The sequence below is a fragment of the Tachysurus vachellii genome, chromosome 19, assembly GCF_030014155.1.
Source record: "Tachysurus vachellii isolate PV-2020 chromosome 19, HZAU_Pvac_v1, whole genome shotgun sequence".
Taxonomy (NCBI): Eukaryota; Metazoa; Chordata; class Actinopteri; order Siluriformes; family Bagridae; genus Tachysurus; species Tachysurus vachellii.
Window position 1 is genome coordinate 17,713,456 of NC_083478.1, and position 19,626 is coordinate 17,733,081.

Genomic DNA, 19,626 nt, shown 5'->3' on the forward strand with positions numbered 1-19,626 from the left:
GTATTAACAAGTCAATAAAGTCTATTTTTCCATTTAAATCACAGACTCTAGATTAAACTGTGTAACTAGTGATTTTGTTAATTATTAAACATTATCACCTCCAAGGTCACTTCCAACCCCAGACACTCCCTCTTTCCAATCATGCAGGTGAATTACAGAACAATGTAGGTATGAAAAAGAAGTACAACCTGATAGATCAGATTTTATTACAGCCAACAAAATGTAGACATCTATAAATATCCTCCATCTGAGAAAACAATGTGACCACAGTCATGGAGTAGATTGAAAAGTCACAAGAAAGCTTTAATTAGATCAAGGACAAAAAAGTATTCGTTTCATGTGTTCACTTAATAGTCTTAGAGCTGGTTCACAATCGTGGTCGTATAACTTAAATTGAACGTATTAGGAAGTTGAGTAAGACTGGAGTACCATAATCTTTGACTTAACTAAAAAAATCTTTCCTGATGAAACACCCAACCGGAGTTTGACTTGTAGCAGTAAAACAGAATGATTTTATGATAAAATAACATGTACCATGATTTATTGGCAAAATAAAAGGCGGCCTCATCCGCCTTTGAATAAAATTGAAAAAATAAAAAATACCTAGACAGTTTTAAAAACATAAATAAAATCTTTAAAAGTAGCATTTAGTAGGCTGAAAAGCATATTTTTGGTGAGCACATGTAAACAATACTGCAGTCTGATCTTTCTGTCCCACAGTTCCTCAGTTTTTATAGAAGGTGCTTCCACTCACATTCCTGAGTCAAATGACATTCATAACAGTTGGGTTTTTTTTTCTTTAAAGTTTGGTCCACTGAATAGAAATAAATGACCCAACATGCTATCAGTTCACACAGATGGGTGAGGTGTGAGCTCCAGTGTGCTTCACAGCACACAAGCCTAAGTTTTGTCTGTCCTTCTGGCGGGATTCCAGTGTGACTTCCAAAACATTTCAACATACAGTAGATGGAGATCAGCTTAACACCCAGTGCTGATTCATGTCTCTTGAGTCACAGTTGCTCATGACTATCTTGTCGTTCTTCAAGTCCAGGCACTTACCTGAGGGAGGATTTTTTACTAACTGCTCCTACAAAACAACAAAAAGACGTAGTATGATTAGTAAGCACTGCTTATTAGAGCAGCTGCAAAAATAAAAATATATTTGGACACTCATTTATTTGTGTAAAAAAAAATCAGTAGTCAAACTTATAAATTATAACAAGAAGAAAGACCTGGTGTTTGAGTTTGCTTTTAATCTTATCCTTGTAATTCTACTCATTTTCTCGTTTAACAGTTATTCCCTGCTCATCCGATCATTTTGCTTTGGATGCAAGTGCTGCATCTTCGTTTTGCTGCATTGGACCATTCTTTTTCTTTTTAAACCATCAGTGTTTTAGGTGTTTTGACACATCTAATCATTCAGAGCTCTATCATACATGACATGTCTTCCATGGTGATGCGTCATAGCTCCTATGATGCATAGCTCCTTTTTCCCAAGGAAATATCAGTGAAATTGGTCGATTTCTTTTTTGTACACAGCACAAAGTGGTGCAAAAGAAGCAGCACTGTTTGTGGTTTACATTCTACCCAGAAATAGAAACCTCTTGCACTCTTGCAATACAACATGCTCAGTTGTCAAAATCTACATTGCTTACTTTCCGTAATCGTTACAGCAATACTGCCAATTCTTGTCAACATGGCCCTGCACAATTTCTCTCTTTTTTTTTTTTTACAGATTTTTTTACATGAAATCTTGCCAGTGTAGTTGAGCTGAGTGTTCAGTCAAAAAAAAAAAAAAAAAAACCTCAGTGAAGATCCACTCCTGTTCAGGTGCGATGCTGGTACCACGACCCTTCAGCTGGCACAGCTCGATCTTCACTTGGTCAGGGTATGTGGTGGCATGCAGACACAACTGTTTGCCCAAGTTGTGCCTAAGCTCCTGGTGTGTTGAGTATTCAAAGTACTGAAAAGGAAAAAAGTAATAATGAAAATGAACATGTATATGTTTTTTCTAAACCTACATTCTTTGTTCTCTGCTTTTTTCTAATTCACATAAACTTAGTTTTTAAGCAATAGCAAATGGTCTTACCTGATTTCCTCCCATGTTGTGGCATACATACATAATCACAGGCTTTCCCCCGTTATTATTCTCTCCCACATCCAGACAGCTCTGAGACCCCATGTTTTTGAGCTGCATGGTGACAAAAAGATCACAGAGTCAACCCATATATGATGAACTGAAATTTCTTGAAAGAGATTGTAGGCAAGTTGAAATGAAGACTCACTGCGCCGTAATGAGTAGGGTTAAGATCGGGAATAAAAGCTTCTGGATAGACGTTTTTCAAATACCAGGTAAAGTTCTTGCAGCGTAAATTTTCTCGGAGGTTCAGCCTATCCGTGATATCACCATAGTTTTTCTGCAGGACCCAAAACAAGAAGTGTTTTGGTTAAACAGAAAAACTCAACAGAACTGGAGACCAGAGATAAGGACATTGCTCAGTTTAATGGCTTGCAACTTGACCAATGCTCAAACACTACCACTGGATTACACAACCCCCACTACATCACAATCAAATAACTTTCTGTAAGACAACCTGAGATGCAAAAAACATAAAAATAAAAAAATGTAAATGAATCTAAAACATAAGCCCATGCACCGACACATGCTAGTTATTACAAGCCTTATTTTACACTACCAGACAAATACCAAACTATTTACAGACTCCTCAAAAGACCCAAAAATTCTTCAAGGCTCACTCAAATATAAACTCTGAGCTCGATTCTAAAGTTAGAGACTATGGGATCCACTTGGACCCATAACCTAGAGCCCTAAAGCAAAAAACTCTGGATTTGACTTGGACCCTAAAGTTAGAGACTCTGGACATTACCCAGACCCTAAAGCTAGAAACTGTAGATTTGATTTGGTCCCTAAATCTAGAGACTCTGTATTCGACTTGGACCCTAAAGTTAGAGACTCTGGACATTACCCAGACCCTAAAGCTAGAAACTGTAGATTCAATTTGGTCCCTAAATCTAGAGACTTTGAATTCAACTATCTTTCTAAAGCTGGAGATTCTGTATTCGACTTGGACCCTAAAGTTAGAGAAGCTGGAGTCGACTTGGACCCTAAAGTTAGAGAAGCTGGAGTCGACTTGGACCCTAAAGTTAGAGAAGCTGGATTCGACTTGGACCCTAAAGTTAGAGAAGCTGGATTCGACTTGGTCCACAAAGCTATGTACGCCAGACATCACTTGAGCCCTAAAACTAGAGTCTCTAGATAAACTTGTACCCTAAACCTCACAACTCCAGACTTTACTTGGACCCCAAAGCTATGGACTCCAGATATGACTAAACCCTAAAACTGCAAACTCTGCACTTGCAGCTTGACTTGATGCAAATACTGTATACTATGTGAAAGGAACTCCCATAGGACAACACATGCAGCAGCTGTCTACAGAGAGAATGACATTTCACCACAAAAATGTCAGTGTGTCAGTGAAAAAAATGGATCATTGTTCCCCAGTTGTGCAAAAAGCAGCAGTAAGAAAAAAAAATTCATTTTTTACTTAATTTATAATATTACAACTCAGCAGCTTATCCACTTTTTAAAAACTAACTAAAGAAATTACAGTCCTGCTGTAGAGTAATACAGTACTAGATGAATTTTGTGACTTTACAGGTCAAAGTTCAGACAAAGTCAGCAGAATGCACGTGTAACAGCTATCAGAATGGACTTTCACGTGCTTTTCCCCTACACAGAATTGACTTTTACGTGTCATTGGACTGAATTCTGCATTATTGTAAATGCTGTAACTACACCATAGATGCCATGCCCAATAAAAAGCTAGTACATGACCAAGCCTGGTGAAGCCATCTTAAATGTGGTATAATCCTGGGATATAGCTGCAATCATTTAGGAAGGTTCATGGGAAAATCTGGGATTAAGACATATCTCAGTTTGACACTACTATTCCTTAAATGCTCTAATACAAAGCTTAATACATGTGAATGAAAGGAACCCCATATCACAGAGTCGTTTACCTCTTTTGCCATCCTGGCTGCATTCTGGTTGCGGCGGTAATAAATTTGTTTAAAATCGTCCATCCACACCTCAGCCAAGCGGACCTGGTTACGCGTGATGACTTCGGTTCCTTTGGGGAAAGTGTGCGGACTTTTGGTGCGGAAGACGTGCCCGACCACAGAGCAGGGGATGATCTCCAGCTGGCCTCCGCATTGCCACACCTGAGCAAATGTTTCCAGTTAGCTGACATGAACTACAATAAGGGAAGCTTAGTGTAGTAAAACTTCTCAGAGAGAGAGAGAGAGAGTTAAACAAACCCGGAAGGACATCTCTATGTTCTCGCCACCCCAGATTTCCATTTTGTCGTCATAGGTCCCGATTTCCTCAAAATAGGCTTTGGAAATGGAGAACAAACCGCCAGCAAAGGTTGGTGTTCTGGAGGGAGGAGAAGAGAACAAATGTAAACAGGGCGAAAACCAAAATCTGCTTAATATCTGTGGTGGGGAAAAAACTTGATGTAGGGAATTCCCCTGATTATGTTGCATCTGTTCAGCAGGGTGTTGGTTTTATGGACAGAAACAGCAACAAGTCACTGAAAGAAGACTTGGGAGGGTGGGGCTTTATAATGGTGGTAGAACTTTATAGGAAAAGCATAGATTATTTCCTACCTCCCATGTCCGAGTCCACCTTCATATTGGAGGTTGTTACATCATTCATTAATAAACTTAATTTCTTAACAGTGAAAAAGCTAAAACAATGAAAGCCAAAAACCTTTGGGACATTTGGTACAACTCTCTTTGGTACATAGCGTTTACCAAATCAAAGATTTGTCTGTTTTACGCCTCTCACACCATCCTGAAACTAAACTAAACTAAACTAAACTCTTCTATATTGTTCAGGGTCACTGCGAGACATAACCTTTATCTGCTTGGTGCTTCATACTAAATCTTTCTAGTTTGGTATTTTTCTCCAGTTTTCAATTCAGTCACCGATCTATTCTTTTATAATTCAAGAGTTATAAACCAACAAACTTCCTCCAAGGCAACTCAGCCAACTGTGTCTTATTTTACCAGTTTTTTATTTTTATTTATTTATTTATTTATTTTTGCATTTTTTAATTTACAGGACGTTAAAGCAAAATTAAGCCTACTGTATATTTGTTGGATAAAATAAAATAAAAAAAAAAGATTAAATACAAGATTTTATTATTATTATTATTTATTATTATTATTATTATTATTATTATTATTATTATTATTATTATTATTACTATTATTATTATTATTGTTATTACTACTACTACTATTATGATAATAATAATAATAGTAGTAATAATAATAATAATAATAATAATAATAATAATAATAATAATAATAATAATAATAATTATTATTATTATTATTATTATTATTATACACATTCAGATTTTCCAGACTGCAAGAATAAAAACATTTTTTTTCCATGTAGACTGAAATATAGAAATATGATTTACTGTTCAGTTGTAATAATTTCATCATTCTTCTTTATACCCTTCAGTTCTTCAGTCTTTTCATACTTTTAATTAGAACTGTCTAGTATAGGATCCAACATAGTTTCATTTTATATTAACAGAGTAACAAAAACACAATCTTTTTCTTCGTTTTTCTTAATCTTTGGTTCTATAATTTATTTCAGTGCTCAGTTAAAGTGTACTGTCCCTAATGCCACTTCTTATGAACCCTGTAAGACCCAAATGTCCAGCACACGGTATGGACTCATGGGGCTATAGGATATACTGCTGAGCTCTTCACAGTGCAACTCCATCACTTACATTAACTATAAACATGAAACCACATCTGCACTAGATTATTTTTATACATACTTGTCCCTATCTGTTTCATATGAAACAGACTGCTGCAGTCAAACACGGCCTTGACCGGTAACTACTCGTGCTGCGTGAAGACACTGTGACCTTATTGCTGTCACATGGAGCTATACAATGTGTGTGTGGAAGACAAAACAAAAAATTAGATAGAGAGAGAGAGCGAATTAGACAGTGACACAGACAGAGAGAAAGAGTGAGGTGGTAGTCTTAGTGAGGCACACAAACACACGCACACACGTACTCACTCATGCATGCCTGCATGTGCACAGAGAGAGAGAGAGAGAGAGAGAGAGAGAGAGAGAGAGAGAGAATGCACAGGAAGGTTATCAGGAATAGAGGGGATGAGCAAAAGAAAGAAACCAAGAAACTAGAAAAACTAAATATAAATATAAAAACAGTGAATATAGAGAAAGTGAGATTTTAACAGCAGAAGCACACACACACACACACACACACACACACAAACACATACACAAACACATACACAAACACAAACACACACACACTCACACACAGAGAGAGATTGAGACAGACACAAAAAAACATAAACAGAGACAGAAATAGTTAGAGAGAGTGAGAGAGAGAGATAAGAGAAACTCACTTGACAGGGTATGTCTCATCTTTGCGTTTTGCCTGCTCGTAGTGAGGAATTGCTTCCCAGCCAAACGTCAGGCTCCAGTCAAAGTTCCCACGGTTGTGAGCACGTGCAGTGGCCACAGGCTTGTTAAACCTGAACGTGTTTAAGTCGATGGTGGTGATTTCCGGGCTCACGACAGCCTTCGGCTCTTCCACAATTCGAGCGATTAGCGGCTCAAGCCAACCATGGAAACACTCGCCTGGAGTAAGAGCGAACAAAAGAAAAATGTTGCAACTTCATTCTAAATTACCACAAGTATGCGATGTGTGAGCATGAATATGAGCAGTGGCTTGGCAGGTTTTTCAAACTTCTCAGGTCTTTTTGTATGTCTCGAAGGAATCTTTGTGATTCACGTTGAGACATTCTCAGTCATTTTTTCCTTGTCTTCAGCTTAACACACCTCATCTGAGAGTCGTCTGAGAGGAGAACTTTGACGGAAATTTGGAACTGGTTTTCCTTGCTTCACTGCACCCTCATGTCAGAAGTCAGAAGGTCTTTATTGCCAAGTACAGTATGTTTTCACATACGAGGAATTTGTTTTAGTACAGGATCTCCACGGTGTAAACAGTATGGTGATGATAAGACATGAACACGTATATAATAAAGACAGTTGTATGTACAGTGGAAAAAACTAATGTGCAAATTCAAATATAGATGTGCAAATTCAAATATAGATGTGCAAATTCAAATATAGATGTGCAAATTCAAATATAAATGAGTACTTGTAAACAATGTAAGAATAGGGTTTGTTCTGTGTATGTTAGGTGTTCATCAGATGTATGTTAAGTGTTCATCAGATGGATTGCCTGAGGGAAGAAACTGTTCCTAGATCTGGCGCTTTGGTGCTCAGGGCTCTGTAGCGTCGACCAGATGGCAACAGTTCAGAGTGAGTGTACTGGATGTGAGGGGTCCAGAGTGATTTCCTTTGCCCTTTTGCTCACTCTGGAGAAGTACAGATCTTGGAGAGTGGGGAGAGTTGTGCCAATTGTGAGTCAAGACATTCACTTGAACCTCTTGAACTGAAATGCTGTTAGGTGGAACTGAACAAAATTAACGTAAGCTGAGTTAAATATAACTGTGAAAAGAAAATGATCCTACAGTGAGCATCGAGGAAGGTGAGGATCTCGCCCTGAGCGTGACTGGCTCCCAGCAGCCGGGCCGTGATGAGTCCCTTCCTCTCCTCCTGACGCACGATTTTAACCACCTTCAGCAGCTTTACATGCTCATCCAGCTCAGAATGCAGGTGACCTGCAACATGGAAATATATAAGAAAACAAACCAACAACAACCATATAAGCAAGGCAAGGCAAGGCATATTTCGTACACAGAGGTCATTCAAAGTGCTTTACATAGAAATTAGAAAAACAGAGAAATTATTTTTTTTTTTTTTGTAAAAATAGACACGCGATAAAATCATAATAAAAAACAAAGAACAATTTAAAAAAATAAATGTGATTTTGATAAAAACAGTTTCAAATATGTTAAAAAGAATAAAACAGGAGTAAAAGTGATTTGGATAAAAAGTGCAGTCAGTGTGAAGCAGCACAGTGATCATTCAGTAAATGAAGAGTTAAACAGATGTGTTTTTAATCTTGATTTAAAAGTGTCTACTGTTGAAGCACATCTGATCTCTTCTGGAAGCTGATTCCAGCTATAGGTGGCGTAATAACTAAACGCTGACGCACCTTGTTTTGACTGAACCCTTGGTATCTCTAACTGACCTGATCCTAATGATCTGAGTAGTCTGCTTGGTTTATATTTAATTAGCATATCTGTAATGTATTTCGGTCCTAAGCCATGAAGTGATTTATAAAAGAGTAACGATACTTTAAAATCTATTCTAAATGGAACTGGAAGCCAGTGTAAGGACCTGAGGACTGGAGTGATGTGCTCAGATTTTTTTGGTTCTGGTCAGAATTCTGGCAGCAGCGTTCTGTATGAGCTGCAGCTGTCTAATGGTCTTTTTGGGGATTACAGTAAGGAGTCCATTGCAATAATCCACCCTGCTGGTGATGAAAGCATGAACAAGTTTCTCTAAGTCCTGTCTTGAGACAAAACATCTAATTCTGGCTATATTTCTGAGATGGTAGTAAGCCGATTTGCTTATCGCTTTCACATGACTACTGAAATTAAGGTCAGACTCTAAAAGATTTCTGACTTTATTTTGTGTCTTTAGACCCCTAGAGTCAAGGTGTGTGTTAACCTTGAGAGTTTCATCTTTATTTCCGAATACAATGACTTCTGTTTTGTCTTTGTTTAACTATAGAAAACTTTAAAAAATCCATAGAAAACCTTATTTTTTTTTAAATGAATCCTATCAAGGGCTTTAGGATGTGATAAACTATATCAAGAAGGAACGATATTACAAAATATAATTGCAGTCAAATATGTCTGGAAGGATGCTTTTAAAATCTACCTTAAAGCTTGGAACCTTAAACCTGGAACAAGAATGGTGTTTTTCCTTTTTAAAGATCTTGGCAGGGATGGACAAATCATATATTTGTTTGCTAGCTAATTTAATAATGTATGCTAAGCTAGTTAGCTAATTAAATGCATTTTACAGATGAATAATAAATGTTATTAATGTAGTTCATGTGTAAAAAACTAATAAAAACAGCAAGTTGTAGTTGTTAGCATCGACTAACTATTTTCTGTCGCTATGTTTAACCATGATGTGACATTTTATTAGATTGTGTTTAGTCGGTGGTTTCAAAAACACCATACGGCTGAAAGAGTGTGAACCTCCGACCTTCACGCCTATTTGTTGACACACAAAGTTGGAAATGCACAATTGAATAAAATGTCTTTATTAGCGGTAGCATTAGTTTCCCTTCACTGGATCTGAGAAGTCCAAATGTGTTCCTGCATGACAATGCATTTGTACACCATACGTCCTGCACTGATCCCTCAGTCTGACTCAACCCCACTGAACACCTGACGCCGAATGCACCCCAGTCTTCCTCGCCTGACATAGTTGCCTGATCTTGCTAATGCTCCTGTAGCTGAATGAACACAAATCGCGACAGCCATGCTCCAAAGTCTTCCCAGTAGAGAAGAGGTTATTAGAACTGTGAAGGAGGACTATGTGCTCAACAAGCACGTAAGGGAGTGACGGACGTGTCCAAAACAGTTTGGCAGAATAGTTTAATATAGTGTAATATTCGTGCGTGCATGAATGGTTTGTTTTGGCTTTTTTGTGGCCTGAGGAAACGTTTGTACGGTGGTAAAAACCCCGTCTTAATTCATGTAGTAGAGCAACTCATTTAATATTTATTTAAATAAGATTCAAACCTGGACTTTGACTGAAACTATCACCATTCTAAGCAGAAAGACATGAACTTTAAAAGCATGACAGCAAAAAAAATCCAGGAAATATTCATAAAAGAAAAATGTCTGTCTCAGACACTGGTTTGAGTTGCTGATGGGAAATTAGTGCGGATCTTATAGTTATGAGCTCAAACGTGTCAACAGAGGAGAGAGGAGGTCTAGACGAACACAAACTCAGCATGACTCAGTTGTCTAAAAGCGAGTAAGCTCTTTTTCCATACTCAGAGTTCCCCTTTTTATTAAACATCCTTCCTTCGGTTTATATTTGAAGTCATATAGCAGATGCATTAATGAGCGACGTTTCCTCTTTTGGAAAGATTGCTTCACTGACCGTTTAATGCTTGAAACGTGGCTCTGGAACTGTGACGTGTTGTACAAATACAGTTACAGGTGGTTGGTGTCGTAGTGGTGAACTTGTTTGTACTTAGGGCAGGGCACTTAAATCAGCAATAAAACTGAGTGCAAAGCCAAGATCCTGGGCTTCATATTGTGCTAAAGCAGTTATCGGCGGTCTCGATAAACACCGCACCCACCTGCCGTGCTTGCGTCATCCACCAATATGATTTCTCGCAGCAGGGCAGCCGGGGTGGTGTACAGCACGCTGTAGACGGTGCGCAGCAGGGTGGACCAGGCCTCGTTGTGGAACACGATGATCACGCTGGTGTTGGGAAGGGGCGGACACCGGTGAAATTTACGCTCCACACACCTGAGGGAAGGAAATGAGTGGTTTAATGAGAACATAACAACACCAAGAAATACATGAAGAAATGAGTTAAAAGACGTGTGCTGTAAAGGAAAATAACCTAAGTCAGGGTGGTGTAATGATGCCTGACATAAGGGGAAGGTGATTATTTTCTTATACTTATTTTTACAGATACTTATTTTTAAGTAATTCCCGCAATTCTTCGGGAAAATTGTCGGAAAAATTTAAGTTATAGCATAACCTCTGACTGATTATTTCATTCATTCATTCATTCATCTTCTACCGCTTATCCGAACTACCTCGGGTCACGGGGAGCCTGTGCCTATCTCAGGAGTCATCGGGCATCAAGGCAGGATACACCCTGGACGGAGTGCCAACCCATCGCAGGGCACACACACACACACACACACACTCATTCACTCATTCACTCACGCAATCACACACTAGGGACAATTTTCCAGAGATGCCAATCAACCTACCATGCATGTCTTTGGACTGAGGGAGGAAACCGGAGTACCCAGAGGAAACCCCCGAGGCACGGGGAGAACATGCAAACTCCACACACACAAGGTGGAGGCGGGAATCGAACCCCGACCCTGGAGGTGTGAGGCAAACGTGCTAACCACTAAGCCACCGTGCCCCACTGATTATTTCAACTTCCCCAAAAAAAAGTTAAACAAGTGCTCTTTTAGTAAAGCTAATATATGATGGTGTGGAGTTATGGATATCAGTCATACCTTAGAAGCTGTTTAATTTGCAATAACATCACATCACAAAGTGTTTAATCTTTCTTTTCAGACTGTCACTCTTTTATTTGTTAAAGAACACCACATTCTCTTCTTTATGCATTTATAGCCACATTGACTGGAGTGAACCAGCCACAAATGTTTTAGCAGCTATAAACAGTTCTCTCAACAAATCTCTCGACTTCTTGTTTCCGTACCAGATTTAACAAGAAAACACGGCTTGAGGAGTTACTAAGAAACCATGAAGAGTGTTTCTCAGGACTTGATGATCGTTTCAAATGTCTTACACTGGAGAACTTCAAACTATGATGATTGTATGTTTCTTTCATTGTTAAATAACACGCTTTGTGAATCGACCAATCAGAATCTAGAATTCAGCACCGTTATATAAAAGTGCTTAACAATTTTTTTTTTTTTTTTTTGAATTCTGTAAAATTAAGCAGAAATGTATTTCTCCTCTACCCACACAGTCACTCAGCGTCTGGAAAGTACTTTAGCACAGTAATAGCAATTACAACACCAGTTTCTGTGACCGGCAATAAATGGACGTCTTTAGTGTATGAGATCATGCCACCTGGAACAACCCAGAGCTGCCACGTTAGTGTTGTTGACTCGCAAAAGTTTTCTAAAGAATGCACGTTATCTCTAAATATCCAGGGAAGCAAGATTTTTTGGTCTATTGTTGTTTTTTTATCACAACAGACACTACAAGTGAAAGCCTAACTAGCAGGTCCTTTCTGAAAACTCTACTGTACATAACCTTATCAGCGGCGAGTGTTTGGATAACAATCATGTTTGACCCTTGAGTCAAAACAGTGCTGCGAGAAGAAAGTGTGTCAATAGAGTGTGTTAACAAGAAACCTTGCTCTCTTAAAACACTATAAAATACCCAAGACTGAAATGTGATATTTTATATAGTCAGATAATGACTAGATGGACCCTGAACTAGGGGCGGGAAAAGGAAAAAAAAAAAATAAAATGCACAAAATGTTCTTACTCTGGTGGCCGTGTGTCTTCTCCAAGGCTGCGGTGCAGGGAGATACGATCACTAGCAAACTGGTTAAAGCAGTGCCTGGTCATGCCTTCTTCTTTCTCCTTCACTTCCTCTGGAGTGAGAGTGTCCTCCTGGAACCCGTCCCCTCCAGCACCCTTGCTCTTCGGATCCTGCACAGGCCTTTCGAACAACGGTTTGAGATCAGTTTGGGTGTAGAAGCCTGGGGGGCACATTTTCTCTACTTTCTCTTCTGCAGGGAGCTCTGGAGTGCCTGGTTGGCCTGGAATCTGGAAGGCCAGGTTGTTGACGGCACCACGAACTAATTCCAACATCCGATCTTTGCGGTTGGATAAGTCCTGGAACCAGGGATCTTGAGCACCATCACCCACATCTCTCTGAAGCAACACAAGGGCCAGCATGAAGAAAGCACCGCCCAGCATGGCCAGCTTCAGCGGCGAGACACGACGTCTCAGGCGCATCCTGAAGGCTGGAAAACAGGAGGCAGACAGAATAATATGGAGACGTGTAGCATACGATGCAAATAACAGAAACGCTGTAAATGTATCTGCATGGATGTATTATACTCATTTCAATAGCAGGAACAGTTTCAGATTATTAACAAATAAAGCAAATGGAATGAAGCGCATCAGGACCTACATACAACCACACGCTATGCACACACACACACACCCACGTGCACGATCCAATAGTGCCAGGCTCTGTTCATACCCCCCCCACCCCACCCCACCCCACCCCAGCTGTTCATTGTGCCATTGTACCAAGCAACACATCACATCTCTTAAACACACAACAGGAACAAGACGTGTCCCACGTTACAAAACTCTACACCCAAGTTTGCACTTTATATAATAAAATAATAAAAAAAAACAACAACTTTATTTTGTACTTTTCTTATTGTTAAAACATTAAGGTGACCAGTTCAAACACTGGAATTCCCACTGTAAACAGCGCAAACGTTAAAATGTACGATAAACCGACAACGAAATAATACACATCATAGATTCTGAGCTTTGATCTTGTTTGTTTTATTTCAATTTCAAAAGATAGGATTTGGGAAAATGAATCTGTTTGGTTTTTGGCACAGTAACACTTGCTTACAGTAGTAACTCGTTTTGGATGAATCCAAAAGATTCTCTTATCTTAAACTGAAGTCATACAAATATCAAAATAATTAGTGTAATCCTTCGTGTTTGTCACCTGTATTGTTTCACATGTTCCCTGTACATCTGGGTTGCCATTGGGTTCCTTTATTCAGTCCAGCCATATAAAAATGTCACTATGTCGATTAACTATGGTATGAGTAAATACTGTGAAGAGTGTGTTAGACTGGTTTTTCAGCCCGGGGGTAAAACATGATAAAATACTTCCTTAAGATAGATAGATAGGATGGATGGATGGATGGATGGATGGATGGATGGATTTAAGAATCCTGGTCAAAATTTTTTTTTTACCCAAAACTCCAAAGAAACCCAAACATCTAGACACAAACATGCTTGAAAAAGGGCTTTTGTATGTTGTTAGACTTGAGATCAAATTTCCACAAACAAAACCTAAACAAAAAACCCCACAATATTTGTTTAATATAAATCTACATTTTTTTTCCAATTCAAGTTTATTTGTATAGCGCTTTTTCGTGGGGTTTTTAAAACGGTCAGATTCATGGTAGATGCTAGAAACATTCGGTGTGAGGCGTAAATACTGTATAGACTGAATGGGAATACCACAAAACACACATGCTCTCTCTCTCACGCTCTCAGACATGCACACGGACACACACACTTTCTCTCTCTATTTCACACACACCCACACACTCTCACTCTCTTTCACACACACACTCTCACTCTCTTTCACACACATACTGTACCCACACACTCTCACTCACTCTCTCTTACACTCACTCACTCTCTCTCTTACACTCACTCACTCTCTCTCTTACACTCACTCTCTCTCTCACACACACTCACTCTCTCTCTCTCTTACACTCACTCACTCTCTCTCTCTCTTACACTCACTCACTCTCTCTCTCTCTTACACTCACTCACTCTCTCTCTCTCTTACACTCACTCACTCTCTCTCTTACACTCACTCACTCACTCTCTCTCTTACACTCACTCACTCACTCTCTCTCTTACACTCACTCACTCACTCTCTCTCTTACACTCACTCACTCACTCTCTCTCTTACACTCACTCACTCACTCTCTCTCTTACACTCACTCACTCACTCTCTCTCTCTTACACTCACTCACTCACTCTCTCTCTCTTACACTCACTCACTCTCTCTCTCTTACACTCACTCACTCTCTCTTACACTCACTCACTCACTCTCTCTCTTACACTCACTCACTCTCTTACACTCACTCACTCTCTTACACTCACTCACTCTTACACTCACTCACTCTCTTACACTCACTCACTCTCTTACACTCACTCACTCACTCTCTCTCTTACACTCACTCACTCACTCTCTCTCTTACACTCACTCACTCTCTCTCTTACACTCACTCACTCTCTCTCTTACACTCACTCACTCTCTCTCTCTCTTACACTCACTCACTCTCTTACACTCACTCACTCACTCTCTCTCTTACACTCACTCACTCACTCTCTTACACTCACTCACTTTCTTACACTCACTCACTTTCTTACACTCACTCACTTTCTTACACTCACTCACTCTCTCTCTCACACTCACTCACTCTCTCTCTTACACTCACTCAGTCACTCTCTCTCTCTTACACTCACTCACTCTCTTACACTCACTCTCTTACACTCTCTTACACTCACTCACTTTCTTACACTAACTCACTCTCTCTCTCTCTTACACTAACTCACTCTCTCTCTCTCTTACACTAACTCACTCTCTCTCTCTCTCTTACACTAACTCACTCTCTCTCTCTCTTACACTCACTCTCTCTCTTTCTCTTACACTCACTCACTCACTCTCTTACACTCACTCACTCTCTTACACTCACTCACTCACTCTCTCTCTCACACTCACTCACTCTCTCTCTTACACTCACTCAGTCACTCTCTCTCTCTTACACTCACTCACTCTCTTACACTCACTCTCTTACACTCTCTTACACTCACTCACTTTCTTACACTAACTCACTCTCTCTCTCTCTTACACTAACTCACTCTCTCTCTCTCTCTTACACTAACTCACTCTCTCTCTCTTACACTAACTCACTCTCTCTCTCTCTCTCTTACACTCACTCTCTCTCTCTCTCTCTTACACTAACTCACTCTCTCTCTCTCTCTCTCTCTCTCTCTTACACTCACTCTCTCTCTCTCTTTCTCTTACACTCACTCACTCACTCGCTCTCTTACACTAACTCACTCTCTCTCTCTCTTACACTAACTCACTCTCTCTCTCTCTCTCTCTCTCTCTCTTACACTCACTCTCTCTCTCTCTTTCTCTTACACTCACTCACTCACTCGCTCTCTTACACTAACTCACTCTCTCTCTCTCTTACACTAACTCACTCTCTCTTTCTCTTACACTCACTCACTCACTCTCTCTCTCTCTTACACTCACTCACTCACTCTCTCTCTCTCTTACACTCACTCACTGGCTCTCTCTCTCTCTTACACTCACTCACTGGCTCTCTCTCTCTCTTACACTCACTCTCTCTCTCTTACACTCACTCTCTCTCTCTTACACTCACTCTCTCTCTCTTACACTCACTCTCTCTCTCTTACACTCACTCTCTCTCTCTTGCACTCACTCTCTCTCTCTTGCACTCACTCTCTCTCTCTTGCACTCACTCTCTCTCTCGCTTACACTCACTCTCTCTCTCGCTTACACTCACTCTCTCTCGCTTACACTCACTCTCTCTCGCTTACACTCACTCTCTCTCGCTTACACTCACTCTCTCTCGCTTACACTCTCTCTCTCTCGCTTACACTCTCTCTCTCTCGCTTACACTCACTCTCTCTCGCTTACACTCACTCTCTCTCGCTTACACTCACTCTCTCTCGCTTACACTCTCTCTCTCTTGCACTCACTCTCTCTCTCTTGCACTCACTCTCTCTCTCTTGCACTCACTCTCTCTCTCTTGCACTCACTCTCTCTCTCTCTCTCTCTCTCTCTCTCTCCCAATGCACTTCTTACTTCTCAGTTTAAAGACACTTTTCAGGCTAATACACAGAGGCCACACGTGTGAGTAGACACTTCAGGGTCACTTCACGTTTTAGTGGCTCCTGTCATTACCCGTCCTGTAGCCATACCTACTCTAATATTATTATCTTTTTTTTCTTCTTTTAAACAAAGGCTAAACAAACAAGAGTCAAAGGTGGAGCAGAACTACGAGGATCCATTAGAAAAAAGCCAAACTCTCACCTGTAGCCTTGCAGAACAGGTTCATCTGGTATTTGACATTATTTAACCATGTAAGATATTAAGGTGACCTCAATTAGCACAAAATAACTCTGGAGACTTTAGAAACGATGTTTATTTAATACTTAAGGTTAATCTATGAGGAATGACCTAATAATGACTGTTGTTTCTGTCATAGAGAGATGTATAAAGTACTTCCTCATGGAGGGGGAAATAAAAACGGTGTGACTCTGAACAGGAAATCCGACTGATTAAATATAACCAAGACACCTTTCTTCATTGGGAGCTGGAAATAGATTCCTGATGTTGTTTAATGAATTAGTAAAAAAAAATTTAAAAAAAAATCATTGTTTACATTTTATATAGAACCTAAAAGATTAAAACCCCGCTATAGATCTTAAACTCTTGTCTGATTAAGTGTTTAAAGTAAAAATCATGGTAGGAAGCTGAGATGAAACTTTTCCTAAAGGACATTATTATGGATATTAATATACACGTCTTATCATCAAATCTTCCCAGCTTAAGACTTACCTGGACGTGGACGTCAGTCAGTGCGCGTGACCGGTAAACTTATTATTTCCTGATCGCGCGTGCGTCCGTGGATGTGTGTAAGGTGTGTGTGTGTGTTCAGTCAGGACGTGGTAAACTCTTTAGCTGTTGAAAGAACCTCCGAGCAGAAAGACAGCAGCACCATCGTCCTCCCGGTTTCTCTTTGAACGCAACAGGTGCCACTCGGCAGAGCGTTTAACGCGCGTCCGCGCGGTCCTAACGCCGCCAGCTGGCAAGGCGAACAAGGTGTTGCTTCACTATAACAGGGCGGTGCTTTTTTATTTTTATTTTCTTAAACGTTTTCTTCCTTCTAGCTGCTCTGAATAAGATGCAAAGAACACACTTTCGAAGCAAATGTCACCTGCAAGTTAATTAAAGTTCTGGAGTGGGCGCAATAGGATTACAAGCATTACCTCGGTATGATATGAATAATGAATAGAGAAGAGATTAAGTACCATCTCGTGTGTCGCGGTCTCGAGCTCTTGGGTTACCGACTGGTGAGAGTCGAGATTGTAAACTATTGATTGATATGTGAGTATTGAGACTGTGGCCTAAAATATGCAAGCAAAACAAGGTCTTTACTGGTGGTGAAGAAATGATGTTACACGTTGGACCTGAGCCGGGACTCGAACCCGGGTCGTCAAATGTTCCGAAGGTTCCATAACAACCCATGTTGATCACAGTCCCTGACCCCAATCATCAATTGGCTCTTAATATCCTAAGTTAATATGAATATATCAAATATTCATATTAATAGTTTTATATTAATATAACATTCATTCATTCATTCATCTTCTACCGCTTATCCGAACTACCTCGGGTCACGGGGAGCCTGTGCCTATCTCAGGCGTCATCGGGCATCAAGGCAGGATACACCCTGGACGGAGTGCCAACCCATCGCAGGGCACACACACACACACTCATTCACTCACGCAATCACGCAATCACACACTAGGGACAATTTTTCCAGAGATGCCAATCAACCTACCATGCATGTCTTTGGACCGGGGGAGGAAACCGGAGTACCCGGAGGAAACCCCCAAGGCACGGGGAGAACATGCAAACTCCACACACACAAGGCGGAGGCGGGAATCGAACCCCGACCCTGGAGGTGTGAGGCGATCGTGCTAACCACTAAGCCACCGTGCCCCCCAATTAATATAACATATTCATTTTATTTATATTAACATATTAAATAAGTTAATATGAATAAAACCCTTGTCCTTCAGTATGCATCCATGAAAAATGCATTCTTCCTGAAAACCCTCACCTGTGCAGGACACCAGGTGGGGTGGTGGTACTCTTGGATTAGGATTAGGAATCTCTGAGGAAACCCCTTATCAAGAGAAGTCCACTTGGGTAAGGTGTAAAACATTCATGGGTCTGATAAGTGATACGGCTCAACGTTGATGCAGAGATGATTATTTCCCAATACAGCTGCATCCTGAAGTGTTCCAATGTTGTGGAACATCCCAAAGCTAGCATTTTGATGTATATTAAATTCACTGTATTAATCATTCTGTTTATAGTAAGCTTCCCATTGACAGAATATCTGATGGAATCTAATCTCTATATCCTTATAGTCCAAGGATTTGCTAAACGTACACCAGTGGTTTTTTAAAATGAGCACAAGCTAGACATGATTAATTTAGTCTGCATGAATTGAGTTGAAGAACGAGACTTCACAGAGCTGGTTAAAGGTCAGAGGTCAGGATGCAAGGGGACATGGACGTGCTGCGTCTTCGGATGTCCAGCAGATTCATTATTGGTGTAAATACGGTGGATTCTGGCCGTAGTACTATCTGTGTAGGCCAGATAAGACAGTACTCAAGGCTAGTTGTTAGAGATGTGTAGACTTTTTTTTTTTCCTTAGCAGTAGTGTGTGTCCCTGGTCTTAGAGTTTATTATGGAGATAACAGTGACCTTAGTTTTAAAAAAAAAAAAAAATCCTAAATTATTGGATTCCTTTAAATTTAATAATGCAGTTTAATTGCTTTCAGGGGCAGGAAGTTGAGATCGCCTCTTCTTTTGTTCTTCGTCTTGTTCTTCATATACAACGAACCTAAACAATCCAACCAGGAGCTGACAAGCCTCTAAGCACCAATAATTGTACAGCTGTGTATCAACTTCCTATAACTGGAAAGAAGCGTCATATTTTGTTTTACGCCATCTAACGATTAGTGGAGACATCCTCCATGTCTGATCTTTGACATGGTTCAAAGAAGACTAAAGAAAAAGCTATATATTGTGAACAAAGAGGAATATGTAGGACTCATGTAAATACATCTTCCCAAAAATCCTACACACACATATTACACTAAATAACTTAATAAATTAAAAGAAAAATGCATGTTTTTCCCCATTGTAGACCTATTTTAGATATGACCGGAGCCTTATATACTGTTTGATCAGAGTTATTCTCG

At 39.9% G+C, this 19,626-nt stretch overlaps 1 protein-coding gene across 1 annotated transcript; it reads right to left on the reverse strand.

The window, feature by feature from the left end:
• Positions 1-278: 278 nt before the first annotated feature.
• Positions 279-17,407, reverse strand: galnt6 (UDP-N-acetyl-alpha-D-galactosamine:polypeptide N-acetylgalactosaminyltransferase 6 (GalNAc-T6)). Its single transcript, XM_060895130.1, has 11 exons — positions 17,186-17,407; positions 12,296-12,779; positions 10,383-10,555; positions 7,621-7,770; positions 6,487-6,721; positions 4,339-4,456; positions 4,042-4,242; positions 2,286-2,417; positions 2,090-2,191; positions 1,805-1,963; positions 279-1,087 (listed from the first exon to the last, which is right to left on the reverse strand). The coding sequence occupies exons 2-11, from the start codon at positions 12,769-12,771 to the stop codon at positions 974-976; spliced, it is 1,860 nt and encodes a 619-aa protein (XP_060751113.1). The 5' UTR covers positions 12,772-12,779; positions 17,186-17,407; the 3' UTR covers positions 279-973.
• Between the last annotated feature and the right edge of the window lie 2,219 nt (positions 17,408-19,626).

Coding starts and splice junctions, on each gene's coding strand:
- galnt6 (XM_060895130.1), bottom strand. CDS start 12,771: ATGCGCCTGAGACGTCGTGTCTCGCCGCTGAAGCTGGCCATGCTGGGC. Junction 4,243..4,338: donor ACATAGAGATGTCCTTCCGG/GTTTGTTTAACT, acceptor ACATTTGCTCAG/GTGTGGCAATGCGGAGGCCA. Junction 2,192..2,285: donor ACCCTACTCATTACGGCGCA/GTGAGTCTTCAT, acceptor GTCACCATGCAG/CTCAAAAACATGGGGTCTCA.